The sequence below is a fragment of the Aedes albopictus genome, chromosome 3 (genome assembly GCF_035046485.1).
Source record: "Aedes albopictus strain Foshan chromosome 3, AalbF5, whole genome shotgun sequence".
In the NCBI taxonomy this organism is placed as follows: Eukaryota; Metazoa; Arthropoda; class Insecta; order Diptera; family Culicidae; genus Aedes; species Aedes albopictus.
In genome coordinates, this window is record NC_085138.1 from 7,290,323 (window position 1) to 7,315,322 (window position 25,000).

Below are 25,000 nucleotides of genomic sequence, written 5' to 3' on the forward strand. Positions count from 1 at the left end.
GAAGCAAATATGACAACTTGAGGATGCACGTGTAATTCCGGTTGTCCCTTCAGTGACCAAAGTTGTTCCAAAATATTACATAAGGACTAAAATAAGCGAGATGTAATTACAAGGGCATACATGAAACTGTTTAAATCTCGAAACATATGTATGTCATATAACACGACTTCCACTTCGCTATTCCGCAACAACTGAAACTCTTTTGAGTTACTAGAATTGAAAGCAAAAACAGTTAATAAGGTCTGCCATGTCGTACAGATTGCTTGGGATAATCACCATTATATGGCTTTAGGGGCTGTCCATTAATTACGTAAGGGATTTTTTACGATGATAGCGCCGCGATTGGTCAATTGACCACCTAGGGCAATTGATCCGATCATGGAGGGGTTAAGCACTGGGTTCATGTTTAAACCACAATTGTATCGACCCAAGCAAACTTTTCACATGGATTGAATTGAAAATAATAAAGTCTATCCTTTATCTACCGAAAAATAACAAAATATTGCCACTTTGAGGTTGTTATGAGCATTTTATTCTGAAAGAACATTGTGTTAGTGTTCCTAATGTTGCGGTATTTGTTCCTATTGTTGTGGTATCCCATTGAAATCATAAGGGATACCGCAACAATAGGAACACAGCAGATTTTTTTAAGTAGGTTTTTGGACAAATCTTAACAGGGTGGCCACTAAATTTTAGTTTTCGAATTCTCGTCTTTTTCCCGGTCTTCCCGGTACGATTTTTCAACTTTTCCCGGTTTTTAAAAATGGACATTTTTGAAGTATGTAACATCCAACTCTCGTTTTACGTAAAAATTAGATACAATGTCAAAAATCCACTCAAAATGATGCAATTAACTAGTACATACTAATATTTTTCCTCAACAAAGCATTGTTAACGACTATTAAAGTTGAAAGTAATCAAATTGTTTTAGCACTGTCTTGCAACAGTGTGCTAAATGGTGATGAGAATAAAGATTTTTTACGCTTTTCGGTGACGTGAATTCTAACTAGAAGCTTGTTTTTCACACTGCAATGAAGAAGTACTCTACCCTCTCCGTCTTTTAAGAATGATCACCAACCCATGACGATAAATATTCTCGTCAGCTTATTTGACGGAGCTTTACTTCCTCTAATTTCCCCCTATTGAGGGGATAAAAAAGAAAGTTTAGCTGAAACCAAGTGTAATTCTGAACAAATTTGTCTTACTCAATTGCATAAATTTATTCTTATAACAAATTTTACTTCAAGTCAAATGCACTAGCGTGCGCAGGGTTCTTGCTTAGGGGGGGCACTATAATAATGGTGCAATATATGTATGATCATGGTGCAAAATAGAATGATGGTGTTACACGCAATATGAATTCTCAAGTAGGGGTTTCAACATGTTGTGGTGCTAACATCGCCAAGTACTTCATATTGGGATTCTGGAGAAGGCTTCGGATGGTGATGATTTCAAGGCAATACGAAACTTTAATATGAAGTCATTATCTCGACTCTTATAAAATTTTATAAACGTATCAAATATTATGGAGAATATCTAGAAAATTATCAATTATAGAAAAAAAAATATTGTCGTTGTGAAAGAATTTTGATCCTAGACAATTAGTGATGCTAGAATTGGAGAATGTCAGAACTCCTAGATAGAACATTTTGATCGGAATCCTTGTTGCAATCTACAGAGATTCCTTCTGGATTTCTCCAAAGATTCGTGCATGAGTTCCTCCAAAAATTCCCCCAAGAAATCTTCCAATAATTCCTACAGAAATTCCTCCAGGAAGTCTCATATGTTTCTTCAGAAATTCCTCGAATAATTCTTCCAGGAATTCCTCCAATAAATACTCCAGGAATTCTTCCAAAATTACCTCCAGGAGTTCCTCCTGAAATTTCTTCTAGGAAAAATCATCTGGAAATGTCTGCCAGAATTCCCCCCATATTTCCTCCGGAGATTCCTAGTAGTTGCTCCACGGAATCCCCCAGACAATCCTAAAGGAATTTCTGAAGAATATCTTCCTGAAATTCCTCGAGAAATTCCTCCAGGAGTTCCTTCAGAAAATTATCCAGGAAATTCTCAACGAATTTCTTCAGGAATTCCTTCAGGGATTCATCCATGAATTATTTCAAAAAATCAAATAACGCCAGAAATTTCTACAGGAATTCATCTACAAAAATCCTCCAAGAATTCCTCCAGGGATTTTTCCAGAAAATCCTCTAGGAATTTCTGCCAGAATTTCTCCAGAGAATCCTAAAAGAATGTCTCCCGGAACTCTTCCAAAAATTTCGCCAGGAATCTCTACAGGAAATCCTCCACAGATTTCTCCAGTTATTTCTTCAGGATTTTTTTCAGGGATTCCTTCAGAGATTCAATAATGAATTTCTTCAGAAATTCCTCCAGATATTCCTTTAGGAATTCCTCGAGGGGTTCCTTCAGACATTTCTTTAGAAATTCCTCCAATATGCAACCAGTGATTTCTTTCAGGAATCCCTCCACGGACTCCTGCAGAAAATCCTAAAGGAATTTCTTCCAAAACTCTTCCAGGAACATCTCCAGGCAATCCTCCAGGAATTTCTTTAGGATTTTTTCCAGAAATTTCTTAAGGAATTTCTCCAGGGATTCATTACTGAATTTCTTCAGAAATGCCTCAGAAATTTCTTCTAGAAATTCCTCCAGGAATTCCTTCAGAAATTCCTCGAGTAGTTCTTTCAGACAGGAAGCCTCATATATTTCTCCAGAAGTTCCTCAAATAAATCCTCCAGGAATTCCTCCAGTAACTACTCCTAAAATTCCTCCAGAGATCCCACCTGACATTTTTCTAGGAAAAATCCTGAATGTCTGTCTGTCAGAATTTCCCCAATATTTCCTCCACGGATGCCTCCATAACATGCTAAAGGAATTTCTCACGAAATTCTTCCAGGTATTCCTCCAGAAATTTCTCCAAGGATTTTTCCATGGATTCCTCCAGGAAATTCTCAAATAATTTCATCAGAAATTCCTTTATGGATGTCTTCAGAAATTCCACAAAAAATCCTCCACAAATTCCACCAGGAATTTTTTTCAGAAATTTGTCGAGAAAGAACTCCTGATATTCCTCCAGCAATTCCTTCAGAAAATCCTCTAAGAATGTCTGCTTGAGTTCTCCTAGAATGTCTCCCGGAACCCTTCCAAGAATTCCTCGAGGAATTACGCAAGGAGTTTGTCCAGGAAATCCTCCACGGATTCCTTCAGGATTTTTTCATAAATTTCTTCAGAAATTGCTCAAAAAAAATCCTCCAGGTATTCGTTCAGAATTTGCTGGAGTAGTTCCTTCAGACATTCCTCCAGAAATTCCTCCGAGATGCCTCCAGGGATTTCTCCCCGAAATTCATCCATGGACTCTACCAGAAAATCCTAAAGTAATTTCACCCGAAACTCTTCCAGGAATTCCTCCAGGAGTTCCTCGAATGATTCAGCGAGAAATTTCACCAGGGAATCCTCCACGGAATCCCCCAGGAATTTTTCCAGCATTTTTTCCTGAAATTTCTTCAGGAATTCCTCCAGTGATGCAATAATTAATGTCTTCAAGAATTCCTCCATATATTCCTTCAGGCATTCCTCCATTAATTTTCCAGAAAGCCTCACATATTTCACCAGAAATTCCTCAAATAATTCCTCTGGTAAATACTCCAATAATTCCTCAAGAGATTCCTCTTGAAATTTTCTTTTAGGAATGACTGTCAGAATTCCTACAATATTTCTTCTAGGGATTCCTCCAAGAATTGATCCTCGTATTCCTCCAGATAATCCTAAATGAATTTTTAACGGAACTCTTCCAGGAATTCCTCCTAGAATTCCTCGAAAAATTCCCTCCAGGAAATTCTCAAGGCATTTCTTCAGGAATTCCTCCGAGGATTCATCCATGAATTTCTTCAGAAATTCCGCAAAAAATCCTCCGGGAAATCTTAAGAAATTTCTGCTTAAGGAAGAGCGCCAGAAATTCTACCAGGAACTCCTCCAGGGATTCCTCTAAAAAATCCTCTGGGAATTTTCACCAAAACTACAGGGATTTCTCCTTACATTCCTGAAAGAATTCCTCAAGATCTTTTTCTAGGAGTTTCCCAAGCAGTTCCTGCAGGGATTTGTTAAAAAAAATCTTCAGAAATCCATTAAAAAATCCTGCAGAAATTCCTCGAGGAGTTCCTTCAGAAATTTTTCCATGAAGCCTCATATATTTCTCCAAAATTTCCCCAAATAATTCCTCTAGTAAATATTCCAGGAATTCCTCCAGAATTACCCCCAGGAATTCCTCCAGAGATTCCTCATGAAATTTCTTCTAGAAAAAATCCTCTAGGAATGTCTGCCAGAATTTCTTCAATATTTCCTCCAGGGATTCTTCAAGGAATTGCTCTACAAATTCCTCCAGAGAATCTTAAAGGAATGTTTCCCGGAACCCTTCCAAGAATTTCTTCAGGGATACCTCCATCGATTCCTCCAGGAATTTCTCCAGGATTTTTTTCAGGAATTCCTTCAGAAATTCCTCCCTCCATGGTTTCCACCAGAAATTTCTCAAGGCATCCTTCACGGAATCCTCCACATAATCCTAAATCAATTTCTCCTAGAACTCTTCTAGGAATTCCTCCAGGGATACTTCCATGGAATCCTCATGAAATACCTCCAGGGATTGCTGCCGGAATTCCTACAGAAAATTCTTTAAGAATTTCCACCAGAATTCCTCCAATATTGTCTCCAGGGATTCTTCCAGAAATTCCTAGACTAATTCCTCCAGAAAATCCTAAAAGATTTTTTTCCGGATCTTTTCCGGACATTTCTCTAGAAATTCCCCCAGAGATTTCTTCGGGAATTCATCCATGAGTTTCTTCAGAAATTGCTCAAAAAAATCCTTCATTAATTTCTCGAGGACATTCCTCCAGGAAGCTTTATATATTTATCCAGAAATTCCTTAAAGAATTCATCCAGGAATTTTTTCTAGTTATTCCTCTAAGAATTCATAAATGAATTCCTCTAAAAAATCCTGAAGAAATTTCTCCCGGAACTCTTCCTGAAATTTCTCGAGAATTTTTTCCAGGGATTCCTCCATGGATTTCGCCAATAATTCCATCAATGAGTTTCTTCAGATATTCCTCAAAAATCCTTCTAGGAAATCTTTCAGAATTGCTCGAGGAGTTCCTAAAATCATTCCTCCAGGAAGCCGCAAATATTTATCCAGAAACTTTTCAAAGAATTCCTTCAGGAAATCCTCAAGAATTTTTTCCAGGAATTACTTTAATTTTTCAGGAATTTCTCCAGAAAAACCTTCAAGGATTCTTCCAGAATTTTTTCTAGGAATTCTCCAGGGATTCATCTTTGAATTCCTCCACAGATTCTTTCAGGAATCCCTCCTAGGATTACAGCAGGGATTTTTCCCGGATCTTTTCTGGGAATTTCTCCAGGAATTTCTTCGGGAATTCATCCAGGAATCCATCCATTAGTTTCTTCAGAAATTACTCAAAAAATCTTCCACAAATTCCTCGAGAAGTTCCTCTAGACATTCCTCCGGGAAGCCTTAAATATTTGTCCAGAAATTCCTTAAAGAATTCATCCAGGAATTTCTCTAGTTATTGCACCAAAAAAATCTTCAGGAATTTATCCAGAAATACCTCCCGGAATTCAAACCTGGATTCCTCCAGGAATTTCTCCAGAGATTCCTCAAGAAAATCATCCAGGAATTTCTCCAGGAATGTTTCGCAAAAAATACCTCAAAGAATTCTTTCGGAAATTTCTCCAGGAATTCCTCCATTATCCCTTCAAAAATTCCTTCGTTAATTCCATCTTGAATACCTTCGGGAATTTCTACAGAGATTCCTCCAGGAATTTCTACAAGGACACCTAAAGGAATTCCAACTCGGATTTCTCCAGAAAATCCTGAAGAAATTTCTCCCGCAACTCTTCCAGGAATTCCTCGAGAAATTTCTCCAGGGATTTCTACAGACATTTTTTCCGGATTTATTTTTTTTCTGGATTTTTTCAACGAATCTGTCCAGAAATTTCTCCTGGGACAACTATAAAAATTTCGCTATTAATTTCCCCGGAAAATCATCTTAAAATTCTTCATGGATTCCTCCAAGAATTCCTCTAGGTATTCCTACAAGAATTTATACACGGATTTCTTCAGAAAAAAACTTCTACTGGAACTGTTCCAGCAATTCCTCGAAAAATTTCTTCAGGTATTCCTCCATAGATTTCGCCAGGAATTCCTCCAGGGATTCATCAATGAATTTCTTTAGATATTGCTCAAAAATCCCTCTAGGAATACTTTTGCTCGAGGAGTTCCTTTAATCATTCCTCCAGGAAGCCGCAAATATTTTTCCAGAAATTTTTCAAAGAATTCCTTCAGAAAATCCTCCAGAAATTCTTCCAGGAATTCCTACATTTTTTTAGGAATTTCTCTAGAAAAACCTCTAGGGATTCTTCCAGAAGTTTCTCTAATAATTCTCCACGGATTGATCCTTGAATTGCTTTACGGATTCCTTCAGGAATTCCTCCTAGGATTACAGCAGGGATTTCTCCAGGAATTTTCCAAAGCTTTCTCTAGGATTTTCTCTATGAATGTCTCCAGGGATTCCTCCAAGTATTCCTCCTGAAAATCTTCCAGAAATTCTTCCGATGAATCTTGAAAGAATGCCTCCAGAAATTCCTCCAAGAATTTTTTCGCGGATTCTTCCAAAAATTCCTTCAGGAATGACTCCACTGATTCCTCCAGAAATTGCTCCACAAATTCCTCCAGAGATTTCTCCAGTAATTTCTGCAAGGGTTCGTTATTGAATTCCTCGAGTAATTCTTCCACAAATTCATGCAGGATTTTTTCCAAAAAATCCTTCAGGAATTCCTCCAGCAATTCATCCATGAATTATTTCATGGATTCCTTCTTTTACCCCTCCAGTGTTTCATCCTGTAATTCACGGATTCCTTCAGGAATTCCTCCAGGGATTACACCAGGGATTTCTCCAGGAATTTCACATAGCTTCCCTCCAGGAATTCTTCTGGAAACTCCTCCAAATGTCCCTCTAGGAATTTCCTCAGGGATTCCTGCAGAATTCCTCCGGACATTCTTCCAGAAGTTCCTCCAAGAATTCTTACAAGAAAACCTCCAGGCATTCTCCCAAGGATTCCTTCAGGAATGCCTTCAGAGATTCCTCCAGAAATTCTTCCAGGAATTTCTCCAGGGTTTCTTCCAGGAATGCCTCCAGAGTTTACTCCAGGGGTTCGCTAATGAGCCCCTGCTGGAACTCTTCCAGAAATTTGTCCAGGAGTTTTTTGAAATACTTCTCCACAAATTCCTCCATGAATTCTTTCACGAATTCCTCTAAAGATTCCCCAAGGAAGTTCTTCAAGGATTCCTTTAGGAATGCCTCCAGGGAATTCCTTCAATATTTTTTCCAGCAATTCCTTTAGTAGTACCTCCTGCAAGTTCTACAGGAATTTCTCTACACTCCTCTTCCAGTATTTGAGAGCTTCGTTCATGAATTCTTTCAAGCACTTCTTTAGTAAAGTAATGCCTTCAGGGATTCCTCCAGAAAGTCCTTCAAGGATTCCTCCTGAAATTTCTCCAGAGATTTCTCCTGGAATGCCTTCACGGATTACTCCAGATATTTCTCGAGCTGGTAAAGTGATCTCAAAATGATTCACGGAATGCTGTTTTGATGCGCGAATCACAAAATGGTACCTATATAAAATGCAATTGTGGATGATACAATGAACACCAAGAAGGTGCATAGAATTTTAAAAACGTGTGTGATGTGAGTATTGTACATTATATACCTTAATGATCAAGGGAACGTCGAGATAGTGCATGCGTGGCAAGTAATTGCAATTTGATTTATAGAATATAGAAGAAGATGAAACATAAGATTTGGAGATGGTGTAAACATAAAAATGTTGGTGCTGCGTAAAAATCACCGTTGTGTATAGGATCTTCTGATAACACTGAGTTCATTGGTATGGTGCATTAAATGCTGATATGGAGCATGTCATTCAAAGATGGCGCTTGATGTCAGTATGATGCATTAGAGTTGACATCGTAAAAGAAATGCAATTTCGATGTACCAAACTTCATACAATAATAATGGTGCAATAGATGCCTAGATGATATAGTGAACGCCACGATTACGCATTAAAAGCTTTAGTAATACATGAAATTTAACGATGGTGCATTATTTCGCAATTAGACACATATTTGATTTAAAGATGGTGCGTGAGATGGTGCCTAGACGATTCTGTGAACATCTTGGTGGTGCCTGGAATGAATGATGTATGCATGGTGTATTAGCTTCACCATGATTCTGTTATACTCGTCATGTTTCATATTAAGGTGCACATGCAATTCGTGCAAAGGTGCAGGAAACTCAATGTGGCACAGAAATCAACATGTTCCAGGTACGTGGAATACTATTTTGTATGCGAAATGCCAAAATGGTGCATCAATGGTACATCATAATGGTGCATAAGATACCTAGATGGTATAACCCAATTAACAATTGCAAGTCACAAACAAGCAAGCTTGCTGAATTGTTGCTTAATTATGGTCATGATAGCTGAACTAAAATTATGCTCAACACATTACTGTTTAAATGATTTTTCAATTGAGAAAGTAGTCAATGTTCGACTTTCCTCATCGGTATCAACAATGATAAATTAAAACACTTTTCAAACGTTTAACAAGAAATTTATTCGACAAGCATTGATTCCTTAACAAAAGAGTTTAACAAAACATTTGTCCGCATCTTATTAAGCTGATGTATCGATAAGCATATGCTCCTGAACAATGTGCTTTTCACTTGTCAAATAAACGCCTTCAGCCCGTCATAGTTTGACTCGGAACTTTGTTCGGATTATGGGATAAATCGTGGCTAAAACTGTTTAGACAACCAAGTTATTAAAAAACCTAAATTTTAAACGAATCACATAAAATAAAACAGAATAGAATTTTGTAGTTTAACATTGAGTGCCAAGAGACGTAATCAACGTAAAAATGAGGCATTTATTTATTGGTCTGTAACAAGATATCTTGTACCTTGATTATTATATTTTTTATCTTCCGCAGCAGTTCGATTGTACGAGACGCTTGGATCGACGCATTTGACATTTCAGTGATGTCGTGTTGACTGAATATTGTTCCCACAGTCACGTAGATAATCAAACAGCATTCAGAAATCGACACATTTCAAGTATCCCTAAACATCCTTATGCACTTTTTATTAAACATAATATCAAGATTCCATGACAAAAGCATAAAAAATAAAAAAAAATGCTTAACGGATCTTCGACTGAGCATGAGTAGATTACCTGAACAGATGATGTGAATGTACCATGTCCAAAACCATACCGCACAACATATTGTCATACATTTTTTAAAATCGATATTTAATAATAAAAATAAAAACATATTCATATCGCAATTAGTTCGTCTGGAAACAATATCTTCAATAAGGACCAACACTTTTTGGCCGCATTGGATACAAGTTTTCTCACCGTGTGATAAAAATACTGACAGCGAAATCAGAATGGAAAACACGTGTTTTGAGCTGAACAGCGTTGAAGTATAAGGCGGTGTTCAGTTGATTACCACGTGCTGTGCTTATTCACCACTGCTGAACACAAGTTCAGGAGTGATCATTATTGAGTCATGGGAAGATTATGTTTTGCTTTGGGTGCTGTATCTCACCAGCTCTAGGATGGCGCAGATAGGAAGGCATGCGGCTTGCAATCGACAGGTCTCGAGTTCTAATCCGGATTTAGGTAATTTTATATGTAATTCTTATTTCATAATAGGTGTTCTCAACAAGAGAGCAAATAATTACTCTCGTGAGAGTTCAACATTTTTGCATTTTATTTATTTTCAGTCATTTTTGCCAAAGCTTAACAACAACTTTCTTGTACATTTGTAAAACGCTTTGAACAACAAAAAATTAAGTTGGTACACAACATGATGCTTTACAACTTCTCCAAATTTGTGTGAACAAAATCCGAACATAGGTTGTACGTGAAAATAATTCAAATGTTATTCAACATTATGCTGAATTAATTCGTCATAATGGTGCCTGTTAAATGAGTGATTGTTAGTTGGGAATGAATGCCAAAATGGTGCATGGAAAGCTTTGAAGAAGGCGTATGATGCTAGTGTGCTGCATTAGTTGTCGCCGTTATTCAAAGATTATCAACATGTTTGGTTAGGTGCACGAATTGCAAAAATGGTGTATAGATTACAAAATATAAGTATTTTATATGATGCTCACAACATAATGGTGCATCAGATGCCTAGATGATATAATAAACGCTGAAATGGTGCTTGGAAAGCATTGATGGTGCATGAAATTTAATGATGCTGCATATTAGTATGATGCATTAGATTTCTAGTTGATTAAAAGATAGTGCATGAGACCAGTATAATGCGTGGATAGGGGCCGTCCATTAATTACGTAAGGGTTTATGGGGGGAGGGGGGGTTTGAGAAATCTTACGCGTCATACAAAAATATTTGGGCTTTCATACAAAAAATCTTACAAGGGGGGGTGGGGTTGTCGAAAAATCGTGAAAATTGCCTTACGTAATAAATGGACAGCCCCATACCTAGTTCATTCTGTGGACGCTTTGAAGAAGGTACATGATGTTAGTGTGCTGTATTCGTTGTCACCGTTATTCAGCGACACTCGCCATTGTGTATGGCTAGGTGTACGAATTGCAAAAATGTGGTGCCGAAGTCACCATGGGTCACGTATATGTATTACAGTTTTGGAATACGAAATGCCAAAATGGTGCATGTTATTCGAATATGGTGCTGATATCACTGATTAGTTAAAAGATGGTGCGTGAGATTAGCCTAAAAATGATTCTGAGAACATCATGGGTGTGCATGAGATACTAAGAAATTGTATGTATCAGGGGTGCATTTGTTACCAACATGATTCAGTGATTTTCAACATTGGGTGGTTAGATCCAAAATGCAAGAATTGCAAAAATGATGCACAGAATTTAATGTGGTGCGGAAGTTAACATGGATCAGGTACATGGAATACAATTGGGTGTACGATATGGCAAAATTGAGCTTCATATTCAAATTCAAATGTGAATTAAATGCTTAGATGACGCGTGAGATGGTGCTTAGATATTTATGTGATCATCATGGTGGTGCATGGAATGCAAAGGAGCTACATGATGTCTGTATGGTGCATTAGTTTTATCATGATTCAGTTATACTCAACAAATTCCATATGTAGGTGCACGAATTGCAAAAATGGTGCAGGAAACTCAATACGGCACAGAAATCAACATAGTCCAGGTACAATGAATGCTATTTTGTATGCGAAATGCCGAAATGGTGCATCAAATTCACTTGTGCACCACATCATAATGGTGCATAAGATGCCTAGATGATATAGTGAATGCCAAAATGGTGGTTGTAAAGCTTTGAAGAAGGTGCATGATACTAGATGATGCATTAGTTGTCACCGTTTTTCGAAGCTTATCAATATGGTTAGGTGCACGAATTGCAAAAATGGTGCATAGCATACAAAAAGAAATGTATTTTATGTGATGCTCACGGCATTACGGTGCTTTAGATGCCTAGATGATATGATAGATGCTGAAATGGTGCTTGAAGAGCTGTGATGGTGCATGAAGTTTCATGATGGTGCATAGGGGCTGTCCATAAACCACGTGGTCATTTTTTGGGACTTCTCAACCCCCCCCCCCCCCCCCGCGTGGTCATTTGTCCATACAAAATTTTTTATTCGTCCATACAAAATGCTCATAGGCCGACCCCCCCCCCCCTCATGACCACGTGGTTTATGGACAGCCCCATATCAGTATGAGGTATTAGATATTTAATTGATAAAAAGACATTTCATGCGAACATCATAATACGTGAATACCTAGATCATTCTGTGGACATCATGATGGTGCATTGAAAGCTTTGAAGAAGGTGCATGATGTTAGTGTGCTGTATTAGTCGTCACTGTTATTCAGTGATACTCGTTGTTTTGTATGGCTAGGTGCACGAATTTCAAAAATGGTGCTTAGAATTCAATGTGGTGCCGAAGTCATCATGGATCACGTACATGGAATACAGTTCTGGAATACGAAATGCCAAAATGGTGCATGTTTTTCAAATGTGGTGCTGACATCACTGATTAGTTAGATGATGGTGCGTGAGTTTAGCCTAGATGATTCTGAGAACATAATGGTTGTGCATGAGATACTAAGAAATTGTATGTGTCAATGGTGCACCATAGCTGCGTGGTAAGATCCAAGGTGCTTGAATTGCAAAAAATGGTGCATAGAATTTTTTTATAGAAGGGGGGGCAAGTGCCCCCCCTTGCCCCCCCCTGTGCACGCTAGTGGTCAAATGAGGTGTGGAGTAATTCGAGTAATATGCAATCAAACGAATCAATTTTAGCATCTTACAGTGTGACAGTAAATACTGTCCACGTACATATTACAGCTCATATTATTTTTTGCTGCTGGAAATGTATGAAAGAAAAGTTTGTGGGAATCTGTTCCAGTTGAAGATTAGGTGAACATTATCGTGGCATCGTAAAGTGAACGTTGAACAGTAAAACCTGGCTGGTACTCACGCTGCTTCTTAAATGCTTAAATTTTACTTGAACAGTTTTCAGGAAATTCGAGTCTTTAAACGAGTCGAAATAATTTTGTCCAACCTGATAAACGATTTTTATTTAAATCACAGAAGCTAAAAACAATTTTAGACTTAGAAAGTAGTCACGTGTTTGCTTCTAGAAATAAATGAAGTACTAATCCTTTCTTTTTTACGACTTAGAACAGCTATTTCTATGCCAAAAAAGCGTTCCCTAAAACAACCTGAACAACGTTTTCTGCAAATTGCGCTTACTTTTAAATAGTTGAAAATAAATTTGGGTTTTAGATAATTGTTCCACTATTGAAACAAGTGGTTGGTAGTTAACCCAAAACTAATGGGGTTACAATATTATTCTGAAAACTATGCAACTAATTCCGTTTGTCACAAGTTCGTCGAAAATCAATGATGCTCTTCTAGAGCAACTATGCGATGAATAAACTCGCAAACTTTATAATGAACAGATTTTTTTTAATTTAATCTTATCTGTGAATTTTACCTACACTAACTCTTCACACAAGCAATGACCAGATGTTAAAGAATGTACAAAATATATTTCAAAATGTTAAATATCTTGCTCGAAAGACAGAATTCTTTCTCCTCAAATTCATTAAAACTTTTTAGGTTTTCAATATCTAATGCTTTAAGAAATTGTTTATGCTTGAAATGATGTTAAACTTCTAAATTAATTCACAAATTATATAATATATTAACACAATTTCGAGAAAAGCAAAGTTCCCTGGCCAAGTTCGCAGGGGTTGACGGTATTAAAGTGAAGGAGTTTCATTTTGATTTTTGTAATGTAGTGTTCTTTAGTGATACATATCACCTTTTTAACACTTTAATACGCCTCCAACGGTTCACCACGAACCGGCTGCTGCAGATGGAGTATGGCTGATCATATGCATCAGACATGCTCGATAAACACGGAGGGACCGCCGGGGCTCACTAGAGTCTATTCCCAAGCAATAAATCCAAGTCAGTTGGATTTGAGAAGGTTTTGGTGATCGTTGCAAATCCTAATAAAAGTATTATAGGATTTGTGACAGGTTTTGGAACCTTTTATAGTCAGCTGTCTTCAAAATGTTGTTTGGGCTCTATTTCCCACGTTTCTCGGTTGATTTTGATTAGTAATTTATTAATGTCATAGTCTCTTTTTCGAATTTTTACATTTACAATTTTTCTTTAAATAAAGCAATTAAAATCGACCGAAGAATTAATAGTGGGAAGGAGATTTGCAGCACTTAATTGTGCTGATAGATTCGAAGCTAACGTGCGAACACTTAAACGCATTGTTGACGTCAATGCGTTCGACGTGACATTTTTGACAAATACTGACTGCTTTTTATTAACTGAATAACGTTACTTGTGTATGACTAGGTTGACATTTCTAGGCTACGCTTGAAAAAATGACATGGTTTATCTAGGAAGGATCGATAGGACAATTGAACGAATTTGAATATTTTTCATAGTATTTGTAAGGGAATTAATACAAAATAGTTGACAAGCATTTTTTGTATAATCACAATCAATTGACCAACTTGGCGTATTTTAGTTTATTTCTTAGATGATGTTAAGACACCAAGAGAAAAATGTCAGAAGTTCAGTTACATGTTTCTGTGGGTTTTGGACCGATGACAATTTAAGAACACAGGAGATGAACACAGAGAAGTAGAAAACGATTAGCGAAATCAAGAAAACAATTTGACACAGAATCGACTATATTTTAACATAGGGTTCGACTGATTCGATGAATCTATCTAGAAGTACCTAGAAGACAATTAACGCTAAGATTGGAAAAAAAGCTTGCAGTTGGGACTAGACTAAAATAGTGGCCGATAGGAAACAATTAGACGCTAGACAGAATTATTATCCATTTTTTAATATTCACCCGTAGGCTTTTCGCCGGTTGACAGTACAGAAACCTATTCTCCTTGACTTTCTACGCAATGAACATCTGACCGAACACACGTGTTTTTGTTAATCTCCTAGGCATTATTACGACATGATGTATGTGCATGACGGAACAACTAGCAGGACACAGTTTCAGACGTCTCTTTTTAATAACGATATTCAGCATATTTCCAATAAAACTACACTTCAATAAAGACAAAAGCTGCTATGATAGAACAGATCAGAATGACTTAATTGACTATTATGGCGCCAGCACCAAACCGAATAGCGACGTTTTGACTAGCGACACTTTTCGACTAGCGACACTTTTTTTCAGTACCGGGTGTAGTGCGCTGTGTGCGTTCAATGTTGCACTATCATATACGTCACTTCCGACGTATGTTGTAAACAACCCAAAATTAGAAAAAAATATTTTTCTTAAAAAAAGTTTTTTGATTTCCAACCGAAATCATAATATTACCTTGGAGATCTAATTCGAATAACTGACAAATTGACAAGAACCTAACTAAATACATGAACCATACTACAAAAAACCAATTGACAAAAAGAAAAAAAGGGGAAACTTTTATTAAAACTATTTTTGTTCAACGCAGGCCAAAACAGTGTCGACTTGGGCCACGATATGCCTACGTACTTCTGTGTGTTGAAACAAAAATAGAGGCTCCTAGAAGCAAATGTAGGGAAAGGGTGCGGTGTAGAACATAAGCACAGTGTGCTACCGCCGTAATCACTTTGAAAAAAAAAAAAAAAAAAAAAAAAAAAAAAAAAAAAAAAAAAATCGAGAAAAGCAAAGTTCTACAGGATCTATTTAAAACGAGAACTTAAAAAAATGTAGAACTTTTGAAATAAAAGTTCAGAATGAAAAAGAGAGTATATTTGCAATGTTGGCATAGTAAGAATGAAACAAGATTTACCTGGATGTTTATGCAGTTTCAGTCAAAATTGCTATATTGGCAAATATAACTGACAGAGATGTCAGTGAAATCGATTATTAAAATTTAGCTTGCTTATACAGATTATCGATGAATTGTATAAAATTCAAATATGTCAGGCCGAACATTTCTATAGGTCCTAAGTGCAGATGAGAGGCTCTCTTTAAGTCTCCTCTCTTTCGATTATACCGTACTTGCATGGGAAGGTAGATTAAACAATCCTTTTGCGATCTACGCATCACAAGTTGTCAAAATGTCCACTGTAACATCGTAATAATTTAAAGAAAATCAGTAGAAAGAGAGCCTCTCTTTGGCAGATAGGACCATTAGATATATTTGTCGCCATGTTCTCTCAACAATAATTTCAAATCAAACATTTCTCTCAACAATAACTTTCCCGGTAATCATCTGAAATTCCCGGATTTTTCCCGCTTTTTTCCCGGTTGTTCCGAATTCCCGTCTTTTTCCCGCTTTTCCCGTTTTTCCCGGTTCGGTGGCCACCCTGCTTAAGCACCCAAATGGTGCAATCTCTTAATTGAAGCATAATTATTAATACATCTATTAAAAATGCCTTTTGGTAACATTTCAGTCGAAAAAGTGCTCAAATGCCACTACCGCAACAATAGGTACTATCGCAACGAAGGCAACAATTACCCTACTGAATATTTGAATCGTCCGTCTAAAAGATGATCGATGGGAAGCGATCAGAGTGTGACGTCTGTTTCTCTGTGTCTTTCATACAGTCTTTCATGCACTGTTCTATAAGCCTGCTTCGCAATTGTAGCGAGTGTAACTCGTTGCCAGTCAGTGATCCCATCTTCGGTCTAAAAAATCACAAATATTTTATAAAATCAACTCCCTTCTCCCCTCCTCGTAGACGAATTGGACAGCTACATGTACCAGACGGTGGGCCACCAGGGCATCGAAAAGCTAGCCCAAGCCATGGAACTCCCCTTGTACCGGAAGATAACGCGAGGCAATTCGATCAACACCAAAGGCAACTACGAACCGACCGAGGACGACGAGGTCGAAGACCTGTACGAGTTGCTGCGGCAGGTTAAGGAGGAGCAAAACGTCGAGGCCGTTGCCGTCGGAGCCATTCTGTCCGATTACCAGCGGGTTCGGGTGGAAAATGTGTAAGTAGAATATTTATTGATAACATTCTGTTGCACTTCTAGATTGCAAACGTGAGCTTTTTCGCAAATTTTCTCGATCGATATCAGCTGGATGACTAGTTTGTTTGTTCGGCATTTAGCATACTGGATACAATTTGAAATTACCTAAGTTGAGTTAATTCCACAAGCATCTCTATCCACCGGCATTTGATTAACATCATAATCAAAGCAGTGTAAATTTGTAAGTCATTTGTTAGATTCGCAGGCGCCTGCATGTTTGTGGAGGCGTGTCTTTTTAATCGTTTCAGTTTTTGAATTCTCTAATAGTTTCAAATGTGCATTAGGAACTAGTCGAGCCTCCTCTAGTATTTGATTTTTTGAATCTAATGACGTCATCAACATAACGGATTGAAAGATCAATGTGAGTCCCTACTGCCTACCATAAGCGTAGAAACATTTTTTGAAGTTCTTCAGGATTTCCTACTTGGCTCGTACTGATAATTTCCCAGGACTTCGTTCTGGGAATGCCAACCAATATGTTGCTGTATAAGAGCTTTAAAAAACACTTTTGCAAATCCGTTTGCTCCATTATGTTATTATACAGTTAATTTTGTTATGTGGGATCCTCCCGAAATTTCTTCTGGGAATCCTCCAATATTTTCGATTTGGAAATGTCCAGGAGTTTCTTCTGAGAATCTTTCTAGTGTTTTTACTGAAAATCTTCTAGGGCTTCCTTTCAAAAATGCTTTAAGGATTCCTTCGAGGAAGGAAGTTCTATCTAAAAATCCTCCGAAAATTCGTTCTAGGAACCCTGTTAGATTTTTTTCTGGGAATCTTCAAAGTCCTCCATGAGCCCTTCAAATGAATCTTTCAAAGGTTTTTTAGAACTCCTTTAGCAATTTCTCATGGGACCTTCCAGGATTTTTTTTTCTTGGATCCATCCAGGAGTTCCTGGAGGTTTCTGGAAGAATCCCCAGCGAGAATTCCTGATAGAAATCCCAGATGGAGGAATCCTACGATGCAATGTATAGAAGATTTCCCAGGAGCGATTTCTATAGGAATCTTCAGAAAGATTTCTTGAAGGAATCCCCACACGTAGTTCCTGGAGGAATCCCCAGATGGATGTCCTGAAGTTTCTAAAGATATTGCCAGAATGAATTCTTGGTGAAATCGAAAGCAGGAATTCCTAGCGGAAATCTCAAAAGGTACGCTAGTGAAGTTGCTCTAGCACACCAAAAAATGTAAAAGGAAACACAAAAAAACGATTGGCTTGATTACTTACCTATTTACTTCATACTTGATGGGCCACAACTTGTAACAGAGACTGGTCTCGGTCCTGAACCAATCGCCCTGAACATTTAGAGTCTTTAATTAGGTCCTCCTCAACTGCAAAAAGGCAACGTGTGCGCGGCCTTCCATGAAGCCGCCGGATCCTTCCTGTTTCTCTGCTGAGTATGATTTTAGCTTGTAGGTCCTCGAGCATACGAGCTACGTGCCTAGCCCACTGTAGACTACCGTGTTTTATTTGTTTCACAATATCATGCGACGCCGTCCTCCTGTTTACCGCCGAGAATTGTTCGCAGCACTTTACGAGCAAAGGATCTCCGATCAACTTCTCCCAACGGCTATGATTCATGGCCGTATAAAGTGACCCGAAAAAAAACATAGTCTTATACAACGCGAGTTAAAAAAAAGCGGACACCGTGTTCAGCCAAAGGCTGTACAGACTGAATGAAACTTAACACTACACAAAAGACACACGGAGCATGCACCAGTGGATACAGAGAAGAAGCTATTCTCACGAAAAGTTTCATCACCTGGAGCAGGAATCGAACCCTCACTCCATAGCATGGTGCGATTAGAAGCTTGGTGACCCTAACCGCACGACTAACCATGTTCGATCATAATTTGGCATACTTCGTTTCTCTGCTTTGCAGAGTCTTCACTGAATCGTACGCTGCCTTGAAATCAATAAACAAATGATGAATCTGCAAGTTGTAGGGTACTGGTTCCCTTATTAAGCATGTGGCTTCCATTTTCATCCTACGAAAAACAAAGGATTGAAGCGCTGTTTGTTTTGTTTCTCATTTTTGTATTTTTTGTTAGAAGTGAGCACCCATGAAAGCATAAAGAACGGAATGAATCGGTGCCGTAATCACTTGTTTTCGAATAGGATGAACATGGGAGCATGAGATTACTGATGGAACACATACCCTACTCCCGAAACATATTAAGAAGCTGCCACAGGATGAACATTTTGATCTGTCGTTGACCAGCCCTTACGAAACCCCGCTTGATATTCGCCGACGAAGATCTACTCAATCGGCTTTAGCCTGAAATAGAATTCCGGACAAAATCTTGGCCGCTGAATTGAGAAATGTTATTCCTCTGTAGTTCGCACATTCCAGTCGATGCCCTTTCTTCTATAGAGAGACCATTCAATCAACTAGCAGGCAAGGATGGGAAAAAATCATTTATTTATTGCATATCCCTCACTCACATCCACGCACAATCTGATGCGAGTGTGCTTCTCCCCCAGCCATGCAAAATCTTTCCACTTTCATTGCCCATTCTTTCTAATCGCCGAGCACCGGGCGATGCAAGCAACGACGGCCGATTGAATCGCTACCGAATCTGAGTGCCGAAGGCGAACGAACCAATGTTGAACGAATGGTTGCGTTCTGAGCCGGGTGCGAGAGCATTCACTTTGGAACGTTCATTGGAAGCATTCAGTACTGGAAATAGAATCAGTGAGTGCGTTTTGATTCAATCAACTGAATGCCACTCGGTAGTTGAGAGAGCGAACGTTCTTTTTGTATACACCGATGTAAGCTGATTCATTTCGCACTCTTTTTGTTTCTCTCCTGATTCGCTTCGGTGGCGTCGGTTGCGAGTCGTTCGTGTTTCGTTCGTTCTTTGTGCGCCGTGCTCTCACTCAGTATTGGGTTGTTGGCGTTCTTTTTGCTATTTTGCATCGTCAGCATTCGGGTGAGCGAATGAGTTTTCCCATGCTTGCTAGCAGGCAGTTCTTCCTCTTCTCATATCTTCAATATAATACGGCGTAAGGCACCCTACACACTACTCAAACCGTTTGACCAACATTGCCACCGCCCCCATGTTGGTCGAACAAGCGAATGTTTCTGCAACCGTATGACGAACTGCCAATTCATGTTGCACCAACATGTCACTTTGGTTGCACCAACATCTTCTCCCATTTGAAATCGCACTATGTTTGTGCAACAACGCTACACACGGTACGATCGGTTCGTCAAACATTGGCTCCGCCCACCGTTGGTTTGAGTAAAATCAAACTGGTTTGATTTTTGCCGACCAAACCGTCAACCGTCAAATCGGTTCGACGAACTGCCAAATTGGTTCGTCAAACAGCATCACACACGGTCAAACACAGCACCAACTCAACCACCAACCTGGGGGCGGAGTCAATGTTGGTCAAACCGTTTGAGTGGTCTGTAGGGTGCCTAAGAGTTTATGCAACTGCTCGTCCTTGCCTTGTTGCTCACCGGCCCTCTAATGACTGTACAGTCAGGTTTTTTTTACGCGGGGGATACATACCGCGTAAAAAAAACCGCGTAAAAATAAACCGCGTTAATTCAAAAATCCGCGTAAATGAAAACCACTTTTAACTCAATAATTTCCTTCTTGATTTTATATTAAAAAATGAACTCAACGAATTATTAACAACATTTTAAGATTTTTGCCTGTCACTCAAAATTTCTACAAGTTACACAAACTGCCAAGCTATTGTTTAAAAGTTTAAAGCTTTTACCATCATTGATGACGTCAAACCCTACATCAACCTATCATTCACCTACTTTTATTTTGGTCGATGTTGGTCCAACAGTGGCTCAACATTTGATAAAAATTGACCCAACTTTGACCCGACATTCGATATGTTTTCAGTCTGGCGGAATTTTGCATGGTTTTCTCGTGTATCGTGCCCAGCTACTCATTCGAGTGACAATGTATTCAATTGACAAGGATTCGCTTCTCATTTGATAGGTGCTCTGATTGAATGAAATGGTTTTGAACATGAATATGTAGAAATGAATGAGATGAAGTTTTGCAACACTGGTTTAAATCGGTTCGTTGTTAAGACTCCATCTCACAGTTGTCGCATAAGTGTCAAACTACAGGCAGTAAATCATGTTCACTTAACCTTCAGTAACTCGCGCGGTTGCCTACCACCGTCAGCACCACGCTAATGCTGAACACGAAAAGCGAGATTATTTCAACGTGTTGTACAAAATACAACAGCGAGATTGCTCGAGGTTTGATAGTTAAAGGTCACAAAGCATTCTTAGAAAATTTTGGGATATTCCAGGTAATCCTAAGTGTTCTGGAGCTCAGTTTTGAAAGTCTATGGCTATGACAGTAGTTTCTCAAGCTAAAAATAGTAACTATACATAATTATGTTGGAGGCTAGTCCACCATAGCCACGCAGGCCATAGCGAGGCTAGCTCCGTCGATGACTGTTTCTAAATTACAATGAAAATAGAACGCTAGACATCTTCCATCAAACTAGACGGCTGCCGACTGATACCTCAATCTGCAACCGCCACACTCTTTATTCCATTCAGGTATATACAATTCAACATTTTTCTTCTAAACTTCATACCTCTGCCATCTCTCCAACAATTGTACCTACCAACAATACTGTAGTCATTCACGTACCTGAAGGTTCGATGCTACCCGAGCGTTCAACACTACCTAACTTCCAACACTCCTCCTTAGCGTCGCAACCTTCGAACCACGATCACCTCCTCCTGGATCGAAGCTCCTCCTCACTCCAACGCTTGGCAAGTGGCCCAACTCCGACGCTTGCACCAGCTCTACACCAGTTCTGAGCTCCGACCAGGTCCATCTCCGAGCTCCACCTTCACGTTGTCTTCCGGATCACTCCTCCTGTCGTCAACCTCTTCGTCCAGGTGCGACCACCGAGCTGCATCCGATCCAACTCAACAATCCTCGAGCTCCATCCGGTGACCAGCCAGCAGTCATCCAGTTGACCCGTATCGCCAACATTCCCATGGATCCTGTCCTCCGTTGCAGCCAATCCATCCGCCCAAGAATCCCGTGCTGCGACTCCGCGACTTATGCGGCCGATCCTTCTCCCGGTCGATACGTGCTGTGGAACACGCTCCTGGGCCCATAACCTGTTGGAGGCTAGTCCACCATAGCCACGCAGGCCATAGCGAGGCTAGCTCCGTCGATGACTGTTTCTAAATTACAATGAAAATAGAACGCTAGACATCTTCCATCAAACTAGACGGCTGCCGACTGATACCTCAATCTGCAACCGCCACACTCTTTATTCGTTTCAGGTATATACAATTCAACATTTTTCTTCTAAACTTCATACCTCTGCCATCTCTCCAACAATTGTACCTACCAACAATACTGCAGTCATTCACGTACCTGAAGGTTCGATGCTACCCGAGCGTTCAACACTACCTAACTTCCAACAAATTAGACAGGGTTTAAATCAATAATTATTCCAAAATAGTTTTCAAATATTTAAAATCAGCCAATTGAACAGCCAGAAATGGACATAATAGACATAATTATCTGATAGATAGATACAATAATAGATATAATAATAATCTCTGGACATAATAGATAACAAATCGTAGATTTGTACAATGAAAAAAGTTCATGTAATCTCAAGAACGGTTTGATGTCCTTAGACATCTCAACAGATCTGATGCTGTCTATTAAAATTTGAGATGTTCAGTAAGTCATGAAAGGTTACAAGTCGTAGCTTTGTATTATGAATGAAGTTATCGGTACACCCGTAGACTTTAGGATCTAAACTCCAGAATAGTTTGGATAACCTAGGATATCCCGACTGATCTGAAACTATCTATTGAACTTTCAAAAGACTTACTGGGCATAATAGATTACAAATCGTTGATTTGTATAATGCAAGAAGTTACCGCTGCACCCGTAGAATATGGGATCTAAACTTAACCCTTTATAAGGCCGAGAAAACTAGAAGAGTTGTCATCGCATACTATTATGCAAATGATTATATACATGATTACATGTACAAAACAATTTTTGTTTGAAAGAAACTGCCCGTTAACCCCAAAAACGAGCTTTTGAGGTGGCAATATAGTTGCCACTGCCCGTTTAGGCCACCAGCGCTGGTGGCAATATTCTTGCCACTGCCCGTTTAGGGTACTTTTCTTCTTTTGACTACGACAAAAAGCCGGAAAAGACATTTTAAAGTGGATTGGGGCTTAACTCATAATATAAACTGTGTAGTTCAGCTCATGTCAACCCAGAATTTGATTATTTCTTAAAATATTTACCAAATCTATAATTTGACAATAAGTTTGAGCTAATTTTCTTCACGCGGTCAAAATTAGCCATTTCTGAGACTACAAATGGCTCCTAAATTGTTGTTAAGGCTTTGTTTAGTACCAAAAAAATACCAGACGTTGTTAGTACATAGTCCCAATTTTGCGTAACCAAAAAAAAAGTTCAAAATAAATTGTTATAAAACAGAAAAAAATACAAACAGTAGGTGGCAATATAGTTGCCACTGCCTTATAAAGGGTTAAGAACAGTTTGGATGACCTAGGATATCCCGACTGATCTCAAACTGTCTATTGAACTTTTAAAGACTTACTGGGCATAATAGATTACAAGCAGAGTTGATGTACACGTGCTGTAGTCCCATGTACGGGAGCCACATTGCAAGCCAGCTCCCAGGAGCACTGTACATTTTGAGACTGAAAGTTGTGCGCCTCATTATTCTCAAGATGTGTCTCATGAGCTTCGTCTCATGAGGTGATTAAATTAGAAAATTTCATGACAAAAACTTCCTAAACGAACGAGAATTGAAACCTTAACCTTTGCATTGGGAGTCCCTAGTCGTATCGCATAGACCAACCAGACACTTGTGTTGTGTACGGAAAAAAGTTGTTGAAGTTCTTCGTTACCAAGAAGTTGTTTTTCACCTTAGATACCAACAGCTCACGCAGCGCATGAGACGAGCTTCCCGTGAGCTATGTGCCTAGCTCGCACCTACCGAATTTTCGTGAGCCTCCTAGCAGCGCAGCACACTGCGATTTTGAAGAGCTGGGAGACAATTTGGTGGGAGGCTCGCTGTCACATTTATGTACACATGAGCAACGGGAAACTTTGATTACAAGTCGTTGCTTTGTATAATGCAAGAAGTTACCGTTACAGACATAGACTTTAAGATCTAAACTCAAGAACAGTTTGGATGTCCTTGGATGTCCAGAAAATTACTCTGCATCATATTCTACCTTTTTGATGCTGTTAAGCACCAAAACTACAGAAATATGTAGAAAAACTCTATAATAATGCTTGGAAAAATTCCGGCTTAAAATTAAAAATCCACGTAAATGAAAACCGCGTTAATTCAAAAATCCGTGTAAAAATAAACCGCGTTAATTCAAAAATCCGCGTTTATTCAAAAATCCGCGTAAAAACACCGCGTTAATTAAAAAATCCGCGTAAAAAACCTGACGTCTAGCGTTGGAGGTCCTTCGGAAGGGAAGTAAAGCGTGGGTCCCGAGATGAACTAGCTTCGAGTTAAAAATCTCGTTGATAAAGACAAAAAAAGGTCCCCCAGGATGTCCGTTATCTTCGGTTCGAAGTCTGTCTGTCTTCTATTCCCACCGTTCAACAATTCCTCGAAGTGCTCTCTCCACCTGGCAACCCATGACGGGAAAAGGCGCTATTTTTCTCCGCATGTCATTGACAGTTTCGTAAAACCTCCTCATATCATTCTGTTCCATGCTCTGGTGTACCGTGACCGCGCCTAATTCCAATCAGCTCCTAATTCCGTTCACACGAATCAAAACACCGAGTATTTGCCGAAATTGTCGCAAATCTTTAGCAAATTGAGTTTTGTAATTTTCAATAAGTATGTCCACGCCAGAATATAATCAAAAAGTTAAAGCAGCGTTTCTCAAACTATGGGTCGCGACCCACTGGTGGGTCGCGGACTGATATTTGGTGGGTCGCGAAGGCTTGGGCAATATTGTAATAAATATCTTGAAAAACTTATGTCAAATGTTATTGCTAGCCATTTTCTAATTTACAAATTCTCCCTTGGAGAATCGGCAGAGTTTTTATCTAGAAATTCGGTTCCTAATTGATTCTATTCAAATTTTTGTATTAAAAGTGTTACTCTGGAGTATATTGAATATTGAAGCGATTGTCTGCGTTCCAAAATCAATTTTGAATCTATAAATTTTCAATCAGAAAGTTTAAGATTAGGGTAAAATTTTATTTTCTTGTGTTCTGGACAAAAGGATGATCGTTTCTTGCGCATTTTCAGTAAGATTGAAGTGCAGCAGCATATTCAAAAAATAGAAGCACCAACAACAGTTAAAAACGGCCAAACTTCGACTAGAAACCTTG

At 38.8% G+C, this 25,000-nt stretch overlaps 1 protein-coding gene across 5 annotated transcripts in view; it reads left to right on the forward strand.

Moving 5' to 3' along the window:
* Positions 1–25,000, forward strand: part of LOC115258087 (uncharacterized) — a 59,460-nt gene that overhangs the window by 12,128 nt on the left and 22,332 nt on the right. For all 5 annotated transcript variants that reach the window (XM_062859194.1, XM_062859192.1, XM_029858092.2 and 2 more), the window contains one exon: positions 16,345–16,603. In XM_062859194.1, the coding sequence (XP_062715178.1) occupies positions 16,345–16,603 (259 nt within the window). The remainder of the gene's footprint in view (positions 1–16,344; positions 16,604–25,000) is intronic.